This window comes from Pezoporus occidentalis, unplaced genomic scaffold (genome assembly GCF_034315485.1).
Source record: "Pezoporus occidentalis ecotype Australia unplaced genomic scaffold, CSIRO_AGI_Poc_V1 ctg71, whole genome shotgun sequence".
Taxonomy (NCBI): Eukaryota; Metazoa; Chordata; class Aves; order Psittaciformes; family Psittacidae; genus Pezoporus; species Pezoporus occidentalis.
Window position 1 is genome coordinate 1758901 of NW_026916062.1, and position 19184 is coordinate 1778084.

The window sequence follows — 19184 nt, forward strand, 5'->3', positions numbered from 1 at the left end:
AATAGCTTTAGTGTGATGTCTAGGAAGCTGACTGTTTACGCCAGTGGAGTGTTGATACAGACCTTGCAAAGCTGCAGTGATGTAGAGACTGAAAGATGTGTTGGTTTGAATTTAGCAAGAGCTCATACAGCACAGTAAGGTAATTTTATACTCCCTGTGATATACCCTGCCTGATTACTTTAGTCAACAACCAATACAGACAGACTGATAGAAAACACACTGTGGTTTTTGACACAAAGACAAGTGAAACACTAAAATATTAATATATTATTTTACATCTTACAATTTAGATCAAGATACCAGTCTCTTCCAGTATGCCTTCGATTCCATATAGCCGAACCAATAGAGCAGATCAAAGACATAGCAATGAGGATGCAGAACAGAATCAAAATCTGAATATTCGTAATTCGTTCCACATTAGACATTTTAAGAGGTGGACTTGTTGAATTCTGTAAAAGATATAAACCAACAGTGGCTATTAAATACTAGAAGAGGTATACACTTTTTGCTTTTCAAAACGCATGTTACTGCATTCTTTTCTAAGCATTCTTCCAAACACATCACTATAATAAATACTGTAACTTTTCCCCTCAAAAAAAAGAGGCTTATAAATCTATACATTAGAGCTTTAGTTTGTATTACAGTTTAAACAATCACACAGAACCTCATAACAGCAACAGCTAACAATATTAAAATGAATATGCATACACCTTACCAGCGCTATAGAAGACAATTGCTAATACAAACTTTTTCAAGTAACTGTTTTACAAATCAGGAAACCAATAAATAAGAGACATGCATGGCCAACTTGAAAGCATTATTTTTTGTCAACAAATGCATTTGAATTTCGATATTTCAAACAGCACTAGGAAAAGTAATTACATAGTCTGAGAATGGTTCTCTTCCCACCTAATTTTGCAAATAAAGTTTCACTTTGTTTTCTGACAAGACTGCTTACCTTTGTACTTGAAAGAAAGCTATACAAGAGAACAGTTTTAGGAGCAGTCAAAAATAAAAAAAGATGAACAGGCAAACATAATGATCCAGCTTGCTAATCTAACAGTTTTCAAAACATAAATTACAAAAACAGAATCAACAAATATGCTTACTAATGGAAAAACTACTCTGTAGCTAAACAACTAATAATCACAAGAAAGTACTTTCTTTTTATTGGTTTTATTTCATAAGAAAGATGCTCTATTACTGACATTTCAATTACTACATTAAGTCTAGCCATGTTCTCTGACACCATTTCCTATGCTGTGTAATGACATGATAATGTAACAAAACAGGTAATTTAGAAAAAATCTAAGTGACAAACCTGCATAAGTTTTGTGTCATGTCCTGTATAGACAACTATCCCATGAACCCACTGAGTATTTCTCAACTGAGCTCCTCGTAGAAGAATCTGATCAGCTCCCAGTGGAATAGTACTAGAAGGAAGGAGTTTTATATTTAGCATTAAAACAATGTCAATGAATAACATTACCATCAGTTGTTAAAACTAATTTTCAAAATTTAGACAATAAATATGCTAGGAGCCTAACTTTCATAGTTAACTTCTGGGGAGTGTTGACAGAGAGAAAACCTGTCAGTTAAAAGCAAGCCTAAGGGAATTAAGCATGAAAAATATTACTTACCAGTTCATTTTGTCTATGGACAACTAATTTTGATATGGTACTACTAGCATACTGAAACTATAAAAGGATATTTTTCCTGTGATTTATAATTATGCAGCTTTTTTCCCCAAGTCTATTCTTACAAAAATCTGCCAAAGCAATTTTCAAATTAAATAATTTTCTGAACTCTTAACTTTATCCGCTCTTCCAGTGAAATAAATATCCTTTATGAACATAATTATTTAAAATTCACAACATATTTTCTTCACCTTCTTTAAACTGCAAAACCAGCTACATTTACTTGTGCTACTCTTTTAGAACTGCACTGAGTAAATAAGCTATGAAACCTCAAAAGACATTGTAAACACTTAACTATTAAATTCAGACAGCTGACTTAATTCATATACTGTAGCTCAGGTTTTTCTTAAAATAGAAAAAAAAAATAGATTATCATTACTCTTTTCTTGGGACAAACAATACCCTATTTTGGCACTTTCCTTTCTATAAATACCAGCCAGCAGTTCAGACTTGTCGATAGTGTTCTACTGTTTGGCATTTTTATCTAAAACTATGATCTCTACAGTTGTTTGAAACCAACACATTGTGAAGATCACAAACTGCTTACTGACAGCAACTATATCTGAAATATAAGCTATAAAAAGTCTGAGGAAGTAATGATATTTGGTAACATTTTTGGTAGCACAAAGATCATGAAGTCAGTCTCAGCAAATAAATTTCAAGTAGTAATTTCCTCTGGATCATCATGCCCCTTTCCCTCCTCTCACACACAAGCTTTTAAGATTCAAAGAGCGCAAAGTAAAGAGGAAACAGCACATTCTTCCTCCCCTAAAATTAGCAGTGGCAATACAAGTTTTTTGGATCAGCTCTTGCAGAAACTAGAGAAAAAAAAAAAGTGTTCTTCCATAAAAACCAGAACAACCAACAAATGCCACCCCACTACAGCTTATTTCACTTTTGAGGAAACTAGCATGGAGCAAACTGGCTGTTTAAGGAATCATCCTCCCCACCAACTATGTATGCTTCAGCAACTGAAACTGAATGATATTGTTACAGAATATATTTCCAGCTGCAGGCATTTCATCAAAAGAAGGCATCAGGAAATAAAACAGAAATAGAAAACATACTGAGATTTACTTGCTTTCTGAATCTGACCCGTGCTGCTCCTGCACTTCAGATTTGTTCATATCATGGCAAAATTAAGAGAACAAATGTCTTTTCAAGTATGAAAGGAACTGCGGGGGTTTAAATTACCCAAGAATCATTAAGAGAGACTCCTGTTGCCATCAAAGACTGCTTCTGAACTTACATTTATCCATTCGCATTCTTGGAGAAGGATTCAAAGTCTTTTGGACCATCAGACAACAGGCAAACATTTCAGATAAGGGATGTATTACCTTCATTCCAAGAATAATTAGATATTATTAGCCTATTAACACTAACATGAATGCCACAGAAGGAGAAAGAAAAATAACTTTATTTCGTTATATGCAAGTCTCCCACGGACGGATTGGAAACCTTTTCGACTATCGACCTTCTCTGGAAGACCAAACGACTTTCTGGTCCTTCTAGTAATTCAAGAGGGTCTAGGCAGGCAGAAGGCAAAACCTTCCACCACTCTTAATTTTTGTATTCTTTAAAGAGTCACGGGAGTTCTTTGACTCTTCCTGTATCTTCCTCTTTGTTTTCTTAAGAAATACAAACAATATGCAATAAAGTCTTTTCTACTGCAGGATCCATTGATTCTTTTCTTCCACTGGGACACTATCTCTCAAATTCTCCAACTGTCCCAATTCTGCACCTTGGGACAGAAATTTATCCTTAAGGGTCTGTTACTGGGAAGACAATCAGAAGTTAATTGGGACTGCAGAACAAGTCCAATGGGACCTGTCTCCAGCAGACCTGGTGCACAGACCAAGGAAAGGAAAACACAGCAAAACAACCAGGGGCATAGAATGTCCAGATCTACCTGGTGTCATGCTAACAATCCTCAGTAACTCTCTAATAACGAGATGGTGTGATGATTTGATGGAGCTATTAAGTCACTATTTCCCAGTCTCAGCCTTGTCAAAACTGCTCCAACTCATCTGATTCTTCTTGTATGCTACATAACTAAGAACTCATCAGCAACATATTTGGGCTGCATTCAGTAAGGGATGTTCTCAATAGGAAATATTACCCTTTCAGCATATTTTCCTGCCAGAGCTGTCAAGGGTATATTAAGAACTCATAATTCCTAAGACACATTTGAAGGCTTACATACCAGAATGTCTTCATACTTCATTTTTACCTAAACTTTGTTTAAGAATGCCTTCAGGAAAACATTTACTTTAGGTGTGTATAAAAAATATCTGCCCTTGCTTTTAACTTGCTCACTCTTCCTCTCTGAGCCATTGTCTAATTATAATTTCACATTTATCCAAGCTAAGGAACTTTTCTTCTTTTTATAGATAACTGTCTTCATTGACTGAAACCAAGCTGAGGTTCTTCTGGATATTCATGAGCACAACAAAGAGCTGTATACTTTGGAGGATACAAAGAAAACCTTTTTGGCTTCTGTCCACAGATTAGCCATAAGGCAAAAGAACTGTAGTGAGGTTCTACCTCCTTGAATATTAAGAATTAAAAAAAAAGAAAAAAAAGAAAAGAGGACCTTTGTTTTTTTTGAGCTGCTCTCCCATGAAGGTAAAAAGAAAAGACTGAAAAAATCATCCAAATACAACATTTCTGGCACTGCAATGAGTTATCTAAAGGAAAAGAAGAAAGAAGAGGGAGATGCATTTTAAGTATTCTCTATGACTTTTGCAAAAGTTTTAAGATGGCAGTGGATAAACTGGAAATTGCAACAGCTGCAGCTACACAATCTGGTAGGAAGGTCTTAAAGATCTGAATGTCTACTGGTTAGATGAATTTTTGCTACCTCCAATATGGACAAAAAGAGAACTTATCTCTGATTTTTCAGGGCTGGCAATAAGAATCCAAAAAGAGTTACTTACCTGCAATTCTTTTTCACTGAAGGTAAATATTATATTAGAGCCACACTTTCGGAACTATTCTACTGCACAGGAACTATATTCAAAATATTCCAAAACTGAATTTCACAAATGAAAAACTGCTTGATCAGCAGATGGCGTGCTCCTACACATTCTTCAGGCATAATGGCCATCAGCACATTCCAGGTTTCTTTTTAGAGAAATTTAATTCTTAAAATTAAATAATTAGACTGAAAAGTATGTTTTTCCCTCTAGCCAGGGAGGAAAGATGAATGTGTGGATCTATTATAACTATTACCTTCAGAGAAGAATTACAGGTAAATGTTTTTCGCTTCTTAACAACAAGTACAGTGGAATTATAATAGATCCACACTCTTGCGACTGAAAACTCCCGGAATGCATCTGTAAGAAATCAGTAAATAAAAAAAGGAATATTAAGGGGAAGGAGTTAAAAAAAAAAAGTATTTAATAATTAGTTAGCACCATACATATCACTCTAAAACCACAAACACAAGTAACACTGTATATGGCAAAATACACGCCTACCAAAGAAAGAAGAAATCCTGTAAATCTTTGGGAATGAACGACTCAACAATCCTGTATCTATCAATGAACTTTATACTCCTAACGTACCACATTCAGTTCAAACCCACAGAGGACTCTAAATATCAATATTTACTTAGCACTTAAGTATTTTAAGAATTTTTGAAGCAGTTTTACAAGTATGTATGTTGTAATTGCACTGAGGCAATCTATTGTTATGGAAACATACTTTCAGTGAGCTAAGGTATTATATGTCTTTCAGGTAGCAAATTAGAAGAATTTGAGGTATACAGTGATGGACTCAATTTCACTCCATATTTAGACAAACAAAAGAAAACAGAAATAAAAAAAAAACAATGAAAAACTACTTCTACTCAGCTTCCATAATAGAAACTTAACAGAGGAGGTATCAGATACTTAAGCGAGTTACTAGAAACACATTCTATGACTATTACAATTTTAATAGCACTCTCATCTACTGTTAATAGCTATTGCTTTCTGAAGGTCAACCAGTACAAAAATTCAAGTTCTAGACACTAGAAGTAAGTTTTTATCCCTCAATATTTTTTTTTTAAGAATAAAGAATATATCAGAAAAGATGTTTTCTTTTCTCGTCTTAGCAGAACAGACTTTACTTTTCATATTTTAACTTAAATAGTTTAGTAACATATATTAATCTACTGATAGATTGAATCTTCCAAAAGGTCATCTTCCTTGGATCTACATACCCATGCCCATCCAGTCTGATGTTTCCAACAAAATCATAGAGGTGTCGGTTTGGGCTCTCACATTCAATTCTGCCAGAAAGACTCATCAAGCTTTCTATGTCCTTTATGTCTGATGTTAGTGGCAAACCCTGTAAACAAAATTTGTTTGTCATTACAGTAAGAATCACTTTCCAATATAAAAATGTATGTATTGGGTATTTGATGGTGCAAGACTAGAAAACCAGAACCCCTATGGCAGCAAAATGGAAATGCAACACTTTGCTGTCACACTGCTGGATGCTAAAGACAGTGAAAAAGTCACCTTAGTATCTTACAGCATCATGATGAAGACTGGGTTGTAACCAGTCATATAGCTCAGCAAGAATGTCCCTGAATACAGACAATGCACTCAGTCAAAAAATTATATTCCCTCCTTGCCTCTGACAGGTAATACTGGCACTACCAGCTTCTTTCTGCATGGTTTCTCTATCACCTATCCTCTAAAAACAAAACCAATACCCAAACTACTAATATTTCTACCTATTTTTCCAAAGAAAAAGCCCCCAAACAAAGCACAAAGAATGACTTAGGAGTACATCGATTCCTTCCACAATTAATTCGCAAAAACTTTTATGATGCCAATAACCTGCAGCCTTTTATTCAAACCACTGTAATTTCAACCTTCTAAACCAGCCATTAATGCTGTAAAAGAAGTTTTTATAAACAACAGATGAAAATAATATTAGCAGTATTCTCAAAAATTAAATTCATACCTGTCGAATTTTTAAGTTTGTCTCACCATCTAAGTTAGATGTTTCGATGTAGCACATAGCCTGTGGTTCACTATTAAGAAAACAAAATCCTTAATTTTAAATTATACTATCAAAATTCACAAACTTTCTGTAGTCTCTTAATGCCTATTCATGCAATCATTTTTTTTTTTTATCAAATCTTCAAAACAAATTTACAGGCAAATCTGTAAAAAATGGCAGTACTTTACACTTTCAGAAAAGTTTGCCTTAAAAAAAAAAAATTTTTCCTAAAAACTTAATGCTAAAAATGCTTTATACAGCAAAAGCTTTCTGTGTTTTTATATGAGATTAAGATACAGACACAAGCGTAGTGCATTTGCAGTGCCTACTGGTGTAGGCAGCAGTAGTTTAGACATGGAAGACTTTGTGTAAAAGGTTCTTTTATAAAAGAAAGTATTATTTATGGATAACACATTACAGTTTTTGAAATATGCCCTTTAAGACATTTAAAAGGCTGTTTTATAAATTGTTTTAAGTTTATGCAGAACATTATTACTTGAATGGTTAATCTATTTAACACTGATAAATGGCTTATCCTTTGCAATAAACTTTTTCAATACAATTTTCTGATATGAAACACAGCAGCAATTTTATCTTTTGTAAAATAGTTTTAGACTTTAAATCATATTACAACCATTACAGATCTCTTGACTAGGAAACCAGAGATTCAGCAGAACATGACTTTTCTTCAAGGAGACAGTAAGCAAGTATATGTCTAACAGGCCAGGATTTCTGAAGTACTCATCAGCTCCCATTTTCTGGGCGTGAAGACAGAGCACCTACTCCTTACATCTACAACAGATAGATGTTTTGATCCTATAAAGGATGAAATGAGTCATAAAACCCCCTTACAGCTTAAAAGAATAAATGTTTACTCTCTACACCACTCTAAAGCTTCTAATATTTTCCTTCTTTGCAGCATGAAATTCAAGCACCAAGCGTTTTGCAAAATTTCCTTTCTTAATGCAACAGTGCCTTCTGATTGCAGGATAAAATTAAGTAGGTTATTCTAACACATTTTTTTTGTAAAGCAAATGTATTAAAAAGTGATATACTGCTTTCAGGCTAGTGTTTCCTGGCAAACTTTTCTAAAATGTAAATAACCTCTATTTAGATTGTTTGTATGGAATCACTTGTATAAAACATTATTATAATTCTAGCATTTTTACTGGTTAATATAAAAACAAACAGTATTTTTGTGAAGCACTTTTAAAACAGACTGAGGCAGCAAAGCCATTTCAAGTCAGACACATGCTTAATTGTAATTACTGTAGCAGATAGCAGTGACCTCCAAAGTAAGTTACAATTAGATCAAGGCAGGCCCATTGATTTATTAGGGAAAAACAAAGTGTGGTAACAAGGCAGACAATAGCATAAAGCTGACACATCTAAGAAACATGCATTTTGTTACAATACACAAGAACAGTGCTGCTTTTGCCATTGCATGCAGCAGAAATTGTGCAACATCCAGTTTGTGCAGAGGGTCCTCTACCAGTCCTACCAACATTAAACTATATTCTTTGCTGAAAATAGTGGGTTGGTATAAACATGTATATTCTTAATTTGCTCTAAGGAATTAAAAATATATTTATACTGGTGTCTTCCCGTGTGTTTATTCAATGACAACTTGTTTGACAAAATTTCATGGCAGTAGTGCAAAAACAAAGAGGACTGAAATTTTGATTTCTTGGAGTGTTATCATGTATTTACACTTTAATGATCGGCATTTTTATCAACTCAACCCCTTCTAATTTTATAAATGTGTGGGTTTTGTTGAAGAAAGCTGAACAGCAAAGCAACTGTTATCAATATGGCAGTGTTCTTCATATTTGGTATATGAGGACCCACTTACACATCTCCTGTGAAACTAATTAATTCTAACCTTGATGACAGACTGATGAGATCAGCTGGGAGATGTTCCCCATTGGTCACTTTCACTACTTCCCCTACTGCCACCTACACATCCCAGTTTGAAAATGGTTAGAACAGAAAAATAAGTGACATGGAAAAAAACAAAACAAAAATGGACAAAGACAAAAAGACAGAGTTTGAAATTATTATTCAAACAATACATGTTAATTAAAATGTCTGATAATAATTTTTTCAAAATCTATTCTAATCAGGTCAGAAAGAAAAGAGCTAGAATACTTTTACTCAATTATATGGTTTTACTCTAAGGCACTGATTTTAAGCTGCAGAACACATTGACACTGTACAGTAAAAATAAAAAGCTGTTATGCTTATTTCTCAACTGACAAAGTTTTTAGATACTCCATATATTATCTATAAAAATAAAAGCCACAACAAAAGATTTTCCACCAACTTTTCAGAAAGTCTGATGATAAGAACCTTTTCTATATAGACATGCTGAATATTATTGTGTTTTGCTTCAGCTTTGTAAATTTCCAAGCACAATTAATTAGCAAGAACCAAACAGAATCAAACCTCAGAGGTCTGTATCCTTCTGGTGTAAGAAATTATAATTTCCTAAAATAATTAAGAGCCTCTTATTCTCCAGAAACTGCTATTGCTAGTAAAAGGAACCAAATACCATGAGTTTGAATTAAAACCAAGCCCACAAGCTTGCATTGCTATTGAAACCTAAAGTGTAATTGGGGACCAATAAACACCTGGAATGCAAAAAATTGATAAGATTGTCTTCCTGGAGAATGCACAGCCACATGGAGATGAGAAAGAGAGCACATTAGAGGTAACATTAAGTAGCACAGGCTTCTCTCCTGGAAGGAGGGCTGCAACAGGACCCTAGCAATACAACTAAGAAGGAAGCTGTAGCTCGAAGAAATGCCTGAACTGGGCTCAGAAAAGCAATCATGATTCAAGGAGTCTCCTTTGAAAACTGGATTCTAGAAGGAAACCTAACAGGAAAACTCAAGGTGAGTAACTGTCATAGCTGGGACAGTGTGTTCTGACAAGGGCAGTAAAGAGAGGTTAAACAAAGAGGTAATGATCTTAGCCAACTCCAGTAGCAGCTCTTACTTCAATATATCAGTTGGTCAATGAGAAACTTTACATAAGCTGGCAGTGTGTGCTTGCAGCCCAGAAAGCCAACCGCATCCTGGACTGCATCAAAAGGAGCGTGACCAGCACTGGAATGGGTTGCTCAGGGAAACTGTGAATGCTCCATCCCTGGTCGTGTTCAAGGCCACGTTGGACAGAGCCTTGGGTGACATGGTTTAGCGCGAGGTGTCCCTGCCCATGGCAGGGAGGTTGGAACCAGATGATCTTAAGGTCCTTTCCAACCCTAAGCACTCTATGATTCTATGACATAGGATTCCTCTAGAAGGGGGACAAGGCTCAGAGTAATGGTTTTGCAGGCAGCTGATAATTTTCTGTGTGTGAACTACAACTGGAGAACACTGTAATAATGCAAGTGGCCTCCAAATCCAAAAGGGCACACAAGAGAAGACATCAAGGCAAAGACTCAAATTTAGTTTACTCAGATTTCAAAGAAGCTGGTCTGAGAGGATGTAACCTTTTCTGCCTGTAAGACACTTGGGTTAGCATGACATAAGCTCTTATCAGGCCAACAGAACAAGTGTTCTTGCTGCATGGTATATTGCCAAAGAAGATCTTGGTGGAGAAGCACCAATAAAATTTATAAATGCTTCTCAAATTGCAGAAGTAAAGGTTTATTGAGGATACTCCATACAAAACCAGCTAAGTTATGACAAACAACCAGCTAAGTTATGACAAACATTAGCACTGAAGACAGACTGTGGAGAAAATTTACTGTATTATATGGCAACTACTTTACACTTGATAATAATAAAAGTGCTTTAGAAACTGCAACACTTAATTCTGAGATGCGATGGAAGATGGAATAAATAAGGTACTAATCTACGCTACAGTCTAGTCACAGAAACAGATAAGATCCTAACCTTCTTAATTGCATGTATGACTGGATTCATTAACTTCAGTGGAATCATAGAGGCTTTATACCTAATTCAGAATCATACACTTCACAATAATGCTTCTGCTTGTGCCAGAAAAAACATGGAAATTTCATTATAAACTTAGAGTAATAAATCAGAACGTTATTGATCATATTTAAATAATCTTCATTAAAACACTTCTTAAAATGTTTTCTACTGACCTGATCAAATAGATGTTGAAAAATGTTTATCTTCCACATAAGATGTGGATTTCTTAAATAAAACTGTCCAAGGAAATGATGATAAACAACCTCTGATTGTTCATGTAAGAAGAACTTATTATCAAAACATTTCATGCTATAAAACAAGTCTTGCTTTCAGTGCTGAAATTATTCATATTACGTATGTATATGAGAATTAAGTGAATATTCAGTTCATAAAGACAGCACTAATTTGATCATTCACATCTCACAATCACTTTTTTCCTGATTCAACTATCAAAATGGCGACTATATCCATTAAAAACCATGTCAGTTCCCTGTAATATATCAATTTTAATTTATTTATAGCACAAAATTTGTTAGGCACACACCAAAAAGCCAGCCAGTTTAAATATGGCAGTTGAAGTTCAATTTTTAGAAGAAGAATCACCCTTTTCTGTATTGTATTCAACAAGAAAACTATATATTCTTTTTCTTCTGGGTAAATTGAATGGCAGTGTAAACTTAAAACTGTAACTGTCACAGTTTAAAGAAACACTGCCTTAAATAAGTGCCAGAATGAACAAAAGGCTACACTTCAGAACAGAAGCATTTTTGTTTATTCTTTATTTCCTTGGAACAATCACAAATAAATAAATGCAGGGTAGAGAAACCAGCCTCTACATTGTAAGCATCAGTGGGCATCTCTACCTTGATGAGAGCAGTACAGTGTCAGCAGGTATATACTCTTTGCCTTTTATTATAACTATATCTCCAACATCTACCTGAAAGAAAACTGGGAATTGGTTAATGGTCTCAAACAAAGTATGTTATCCCTTTGTTTTAAGCACAGTAAATATTTACCTGCTGAATTTGCTAGAAAGATTGTTAGAAACACGCACTTAGAAAAGCCTAAAGGTATTAGGTACTCCAGTGACTCAGAGGTCATTGAAACTCTTTGGAGATCTGTCAGGTTTTTTAAACAGTCTTAATCCTGACCTTCTCTATGCAGTTCTTTACTTCTGCTACTTACTGCAAAATTCTTTATGGGAAGACTGAAGCTGAGTTAAAGAAGAAATTAATCTCCCCTAAGATCACAGCTCAGTTGCATCACACTACATACCATATCCTTGCTTCTCCAAGGATACAAACCAATTTCAGCTGAACCTGGTCTCCAAATTCCTGCGGGTCAAATTTTTATTCAAGTTTTCAGGTATGGAAACCAGTACAACTAGGGGACTAGGCAGGAATGGTAACATTTAGTCCTTTAAAGTTACCTTTAACAGTCCCTTCTTAGCCACTATGTAACAGTCTTTAAAGTTCTCGGGATTTAAGCCAAAGAAGTTCATTGAATACACAAAGTAATTGGTTACTGAAAAGAAGTTCCTGCTTTGGCACACCAACTACTACTATGGGACTGCATAATTTTGCCAAGTTAATCATATTATTTAAGCTATTTTTCAGTGAACTTAAAGTCCACCACTGAACAGCAGTTTTGCCTTACTCATATCATCAGAATTGATTTGACTTAAAAGTACATTTTAAGAGGGAAGTATTAACAAACAAAAAATAAATTACAAAAGACTACACCTTTCCCATCATACCAGTTCTTACGGATGACAATCATTTAGAGAAATAAAGCAAATATTAAATATGCATTATGCTCTAACAGTCACCAATACAGACACATACCTTTTCCCAGTGGACAATCTCCCATGCACCATTTCGTAGTACTGAAAAAAACAGGAAATAAAAAAGAAAGATTGTATAACTGGAAAATTCTCTAACTGCAGTATACAGGTATGTGTTAAACTCCATATGATAACCAAACACAGCTCATTTACACAACATCTTACAGCATGCCTTGTTTCTATGAATTCAGGTCAAACATTCCCATTTTACAGAGCATGTTCTGTATATTAGTTTTTGTACCATAGAATCTTACTAAATGTCAATGATGACATCTTACAGGGTTTAAGAATCAATTAAATCTGATACAGATTGTATGATAATGTAGTGTTCTAAAAAATAGATTAGTAATTGGGATAAAAAATGGCAAAGTGAAAAAGCTATGAAGTTATTGTGGGGGAGAAATCAACTAAATTTTTTTTTTCACAGTTCAAATATTGATGATGTTCATACAAAAAAGATCCATAAAAAGTCACCAGCAGGCTTCTTAGCATTCAGCTGTTTATACTGTTGCTGGCATGTCAGAGAAATTCAGAAACACTACAGCCATCTCCTCCATAAACATATTGGAAATCCCCCAAATCAACTCATGCCATTGAAGATTTAGTATAGCTTTTACCTGGCACTAGCAAGTTTTATTGCAAGCATGCTCCACTACTCTAGTTTTAAGTATTACTACCATGATATAAAACCCATGCCTTGTTTGTCAGTTAATTGCCAAGACTGTCTTTTCAGAGAATAATAAAGGTAACTTTTTATGATTAGCCCTAGTTACAAAGCTATTTAAGATTCATAGGCGAAAAGAAACTGAAAAGAAAACGTACTACCATGAATCGATACCCAGATAGATCCAAGAGGTTGTTCTCCTTCACTGTGCCCCCCAGCTTACGAACTGTCAGGATGCTTAAGTACCTGATCAGGATCCAGTTCTTATGCAAGCACTTGCTGATTTCAAAAAAGTGGATCAAAATGTGGGAATACACACAGAGTTTATATCTACTTCTTCCCTGAGGTTCTGTCCAGACTGAACCCCTCTTCCTGTATCTCAACAGTTCACTGAGTCATTACCTAACCTGCTTAATAATTCTTTGGGATAAGATAGATTTTCTTACCCTTCCTTCCCCTGTATTTATTAGTGCTGATATGCTCAGGGGAATGGTAAATAGAGCAGTCTCCCTTTCAGACAGTAAGCAAGATCTTTTAATGACTGTCACCAAACAGCTGATCATTATAAAAAATCTGTTTTGACAAACAATTCACCTCCACTGGGAAAACAACAGATCCAGAACAAGGATTGGTTGTAATAGTGTCCTTAAGGAACCCAAGAGGTCTGATAACTGTGCCACCACCTACTTCTATTCATTTTGTGCCAGCAATATTCTTTGTGGGGCCATGGTACCAACCAGATGAAAGAACTGATGAGGATCAAAAATATACCTTACTGCAATCCAGATGACTAAATCTCACAAATAGCTGTAGTAGAATCACTGCCAGTGGAGTTCTGCAGGTCTTATTTATAAGCTGCCAGAGGTGGCCAAGGGCTTCTTATGAAGTGCTGGCTGCAGAAGCACTTGCACTGCTGAAATATACCCTAAGGCTGTTTCATATGCTGCCAAGCTGCCCTAACATAGCATTGCCACTGCAAAGGGAAGGTCCTGTTCTGCCCTCCCCCCATGCAAAGGTGTGTGCCCCATTGCTTAATGCATGCTGCCTCTGGTGTTGGACACTTTGATGAGTCAGTTTAACCTACTAAACAGAAGGAAACTGTCAGCTTTTCATTCTGGATTTGTTTCCTGCTGGTTTAGCTGGTTCAAATCAGCTCACAGACAGATGAGTCAGACTTGAAAATATGAGACACCTGAAATCTCAAGAGTGCTCTAACCCTAGCTTGATCGAGTGACTTCTAAGCAAAATTAACATATACTGACATTCAATTAAATCCATTTTTTGTAAGACCCAAAAAAGAAGTGGTGTTGCTATACTCCTTTTATATAACAGTTAGAGAACTTGTGCCATAAAGTCTTCTGCTGCCTGGCTTTCACATTTGTAATTCCCATTTTTAGCTGTCTCTAACTTTCAAAAGCATGCTCCATCTGCCCTACACAAGACAACTTCACCACACTGCAGAAATATACGTTTCATTACATCAGTGTCTGCCAGTGTCCTGCTGTGTATGTATGCAGCCTGAGGTAACAAAAATCATCCCTAATGCAGCCTAATAAATCAAAATCCTCTGCAAAAGGTTTTTATAGTAACTGAAATTTAGAAAGTTAAGTACTTAAGGTTAATGGAGATACAGATGGTCTTTAAGGAATAGACAGATGAAGGGAAACTCATATACAGAATCTATACATGCAACTGTCATTTCATTAACAATTTCATACGTTTAAAAGACAATGGAAGGTGGAGCTGTATATATAATGTACTAAGCACATTTTATGTAATGTTACTTTTCAGGGTTACAGGACTGCTGAATACATGGTGAAAGAAAAAAAGGAGTACCATACTGATTAACTTTTTAATTATTGCTTTGACAATGGACTCTATTTGAAAATACATTGAAATATTGCTTTGACAGTATGGTAAGACTGATGCCGTAGTTAAGTGAATCCCACATTAGTTTAAGAAACTTGTTTCTCAGTACTAGCAATATTTATGCATCCTCATTACATTTCAACTTCCAAGATGCTGTTTTGCATGCATGAACATTCAGGAATTTTACGAACAGTCACCAAAGAGCCTAATGAGAGGCAACCAAGGAGAAGAGGCAGGAAAGACATTAAAATAAGACTTTTATTGATTTTAAACTCTGTACACTCTGAACAAAATATAGAATAAAACAAAAGGCACTCCGAGATTCACTGCTACCTAAAACTGCTGGTTGCAATCTCAAAAGCTATTAACATTTGATGAAAGAATTTTAGATGTCTACATAAAAAACAAAGGAAACCTTAATTTATAGATAAGAGGTTATCAATTTCTCCAAGCCTGTTCTCTTGAGATTTCTATTCCCAGTGGTTTCAGTCGATTGTCTCATTGTCTTTTTCAGTTACATGCTCAGTAGTTTCATAACTTATCTTCCTCCTCCATCCTCCATAAATTTTACAGTAAACTTCAAAACTTATGCACAATTTAGTTGGGCTTTAGAATTTATGTTCTTAAATCAGAGACATTTCCAGTAGTTGGCAGTGTTAAACATTTCTGATTTAGTCAATGACTGCATCCCTCCCTAAAAAACTAGAGGTTACATTTCTTTCTTATTTATGTAAGATCTCATGTAAGATTCTCCTCTTTGTGGTATTTTTCATACCTGCTGCAATCAAATTCACATGACGGTTATTTCTCCTCCTGTTTATAAAACCAGGACCAGCTCTATTAAGAGATGGTTGCCTCAGAACAAGTAACATGAAAATTTGAAAAGCAGCAAAGGAAGAACTTAAACTCAGACTTCCACACAAGAAACATGTTTAGGACATATTTCTCTCACTTTCTGAGCTAAAATAATGTTCTAAATTAATAGTTGTTCTCTATTTGAAAAAAGTAAATAAACACATTTCAAAGTTTTGGGTTAGGTACACTGCCATCTCATAATCTCTAATAAAACCATTATATTGATTTCATATTAAAAACCAAAACAACAAAAAACCCAAACCCCCTCTACTCATCTTTATCCACAGTTTCAAAGCAACATAGAAAGATAGTTCCATTTTATAACTTTCCCTTCCAATTGCAGAGTTTTGCAAAATCAAACTGTTCAAGATTTGATGGTCAAAAAAACCCAGTATGATTTGTGTACTCAGCAATGCATAGATTTTTCATCATAATCTAGGGCTACTAAATACAGTGGTGATTATGACCTTTTAATAGCTACAGCATCACCTATGTTAAATGAGTAAATGTTAAAGTTTCTTAGGAACCTCATAAAAATTTGGAACATATTCCATTTGGTGGGGCTAATGTGACTGCAAATTGTTATTGCAACTGTTCAGATTTAAACTTTTGAAGTAATGTGCATAAGCAATTTCCCACTCAATCACCTGTCAGCAGTTCAAATTACACTACCATCATTTGCAAAAAATTCAAAAAACAACACCTCCCCAACCCACAACTATTAACTGGCTTAAAAAAATTTCCTACCTTGAGTTTGTTTCTTGTTCACTGCATTATCAGCTTTATGCCTTTTCTAAATTAAAAATTCACAGTGGTTAAAGACTTCTATTGACATCATAAAGCTTTCACACTTAAGATAAAAATCACATGCAATACCCCTCCCACTCATCAATTCAATAAACTGACTTAAACATTTTAAAGATTTAAAGTCATGATTACTTGCATAATTATGATCATTAGGAAAGTCACACACAATTCCAGGCTAATTGCATTTTATTTGAATGTCCTCCCATGTGGGCAACTGCTACCTAAGCAAGCTCCTTATATAAGAAACAGTGTACTTGTGTACCATAACTTTGCCCTTTCCTGGGAGGTGATTCTACCAGAGCAAAGATTGTGAAACCATTCTTCGTACTAGTGTCTCTAAGTAACAAAAAGCTTAGGAGACTACTAGTTTAAACACAGTATTTAACGGTAATGAACTCAGTTCTTTCTGAACAAGAACATAATTTGAAAAATTAATTTAAATAAAATTAACTGTTTCAGGTAAGCTTTTTGAATAGAGCTGCATAAATTCAATGCCTTTGAAATACAAAGAAAAATCAGAAGCAACCTTGTAAACTGAAGGAAAATAAGTCAAGCTACTCAACAGATTTATTTCAAATAAAATGCCAGTACGACTGAGCTAGCAGCTCTTAAAAGGCCAACTTCTCACTTTTCAAAGACTAAGTTAAGGTATTATTTTTTACAAGATTTTCATAGATAATCAGCAGATTCGCCTTTCAAAAAGATGGCTGATTCTACAGATAAATAACCTTTGATCAATGGAAAGGCACATAACTTTATCAAAGCAGGTGTTTCTTGGCCCATGAAGAGAGTCTCCTCCAGGTTAAAACAGGTAAATGTTTAATGTCAGTTTCTTTCTGAGCTATGATGGGTGAAAATCATTGGAAACAGCTGATAATCTAGCACTGCATGTCACAAATTTTGCTAGCACTTCTGAAGCATATATGAAAAACACATTCTGTTCATGAATAACGTCTTCTGCATCTTGGGATTTCATTCCAGAAAAAGAAGCATTTGGTTCTTAAGCCAAAAGTGTTATTTCAGTAAGTATATTTATTGATATCAACATGTAAAGTTCCTATCCAAAAGCCAATTAATCTTGCTTTAGTAAAGAAGATAATCTTGGGTATCTCTCTGTGTAAAGAAACTAAGACATAACAAAAATTAAAGGTTGAGGGAAAACACACTCAATATTTTAGTATGTAGCAAGTGTTCAGCTTTCACAGGAAAAAAAGTGCAGGTGTCAGTCAAACATTCCTTCATGATATAACCAGCAGGCAACATTAAATTTCATACCTGTTTGACTACAGAACCAAAGCAAATAATTTTTATTTGGACTACAGTCCAAAAAACTCAGCTGTGTGATAAATTCATGAAGTTACATCACACACATACACACACACACACACGTGTGCACACAGAGCCCTTAAACTAGCACCTAAATTCTCCCAATCAGCTCCTTCATCTCTTTCCTTTCAATTAAGTGCGGCAGGAATCAACTACATACTGAAATAATGTAAACTTAACAGAAAAAAAAACAGTATTTAAAATGCTTTTAGGTATCCCAGTAGTATTTAGTAATGAGAATTTTACTGGTTTAGCTGACACATGCAAAAAACACTAAACCTCTTCCCTGTCTTCCGCCCCACGCCAAACTCCACACTTCCAAGTTGCAAAGAGCAAATGGTAGAAACAAATGGCAGAAAAGCAAAGTGGATGAAGAAATTTTTAAAAAAGGACACTTTGTGCAGTTAGCAGCAGCCTCAGTTTTATATTTGCCTAGACACTGACAGATGGTGCAAGTCTAAAGCATTAACAGCAGAATGGTTAAAAATATCTGAAAGAACATGAACTGATTTTATGGCTTTTTTAAAAGTGATTTTGTTTACATAAAGAGAAAGCAACAAAGACATTTAAGGAGAAGGTGACTATTGGGCACCAAATACTACAAATGCAACACAGAATAAAAACATTTATTTGAAACACTGTTGCCTCTTGCAGGACCACTCAACTCTGTGGCCCAGGAGTTCACACAACCCTCAGGACAAGGTATCTTGCCTGCCATACATTCACAGAGGTAACTGAGAAGACTGAGATCACTGTATCAAGTGTAACAAGCTGCCCTCCACTTCAGAGCTTATTTGTGGCTCACCACTCTTCCTCTTAATCATGTTTCTGCACCTACATTGTAACTCTGCTCAAACACAATAAAAATGATGTTCCCAGGAGCAGAGAAAGACTCTACTACTTGCAACCCTTTACAATAATCAAGGGAACAGTGAAGGGAGAAAAAAAAAGCACCAAACAAAAAATTAAAAAAAAAAAAGAAAAGTATTTAAAGGTTATTTGGTTTTAAATAAGATTCCACCCAAGATGAATTCAGTAGCTTTCAATCTTCTTTTAGCAGAGCCATTGTTTGAGAAAACTAGCAATGTTCTGGTCTTGACTGGGTTCTGTGGAGTCTTTCCAGTTCACACTTTGAAAATATGCTTCATTATCAAGAACTGTTGACTAGAAACAATCTATATAATAAA

General features: G+C 35.1%; 1 protein-coding gene across 6 annotated transcripts in view; it reads right to left on the minus strand.

The window, feature by feature from the left end:
• Nucleotides 1-19184, minus strand: part of ATP8A1 (ATPase phospholipid transporting 8A1) — a 114596-nt gene that overhangs the window by 80342 nt on the left and 15070 nt on the right. For 2 of the 6 annotated variants that reach the window (XM_062642407.1, XM_062642410.1), the window contains exons 5-11: nt 16612-16657; nt 12478-12518; nt 8575-8648; nt 6654-6723; nt 5902-6029; nt 1322-1433; nt 284-449 (exon numbers count right to left, since the gene is read on the minus strand). In XM_062642407.1, the coding sequence (XP_062498391.1) occupies nt 284-449; nt 1322-1433; nt 5902-6029; nt 6654-6723; nt 8575-8648; nt 12478-12518; nt 16612-16657 (637 nt within the window). Of the gene's footprint in view, nt 1-283; nt 450-1321; nt 1434-5901; nt 6030-6653; nt 6724-8574; nt 8649-11496; nt 11571-12477; nt 12519-16611; nt 16658-19184 lie in introns of all 6 variants that reach the window. The other 4 variants (XM_062642409.1, XM_062642408.1, XM_062642411.1 and 1 more) reach the window with 3 other exon arrangements.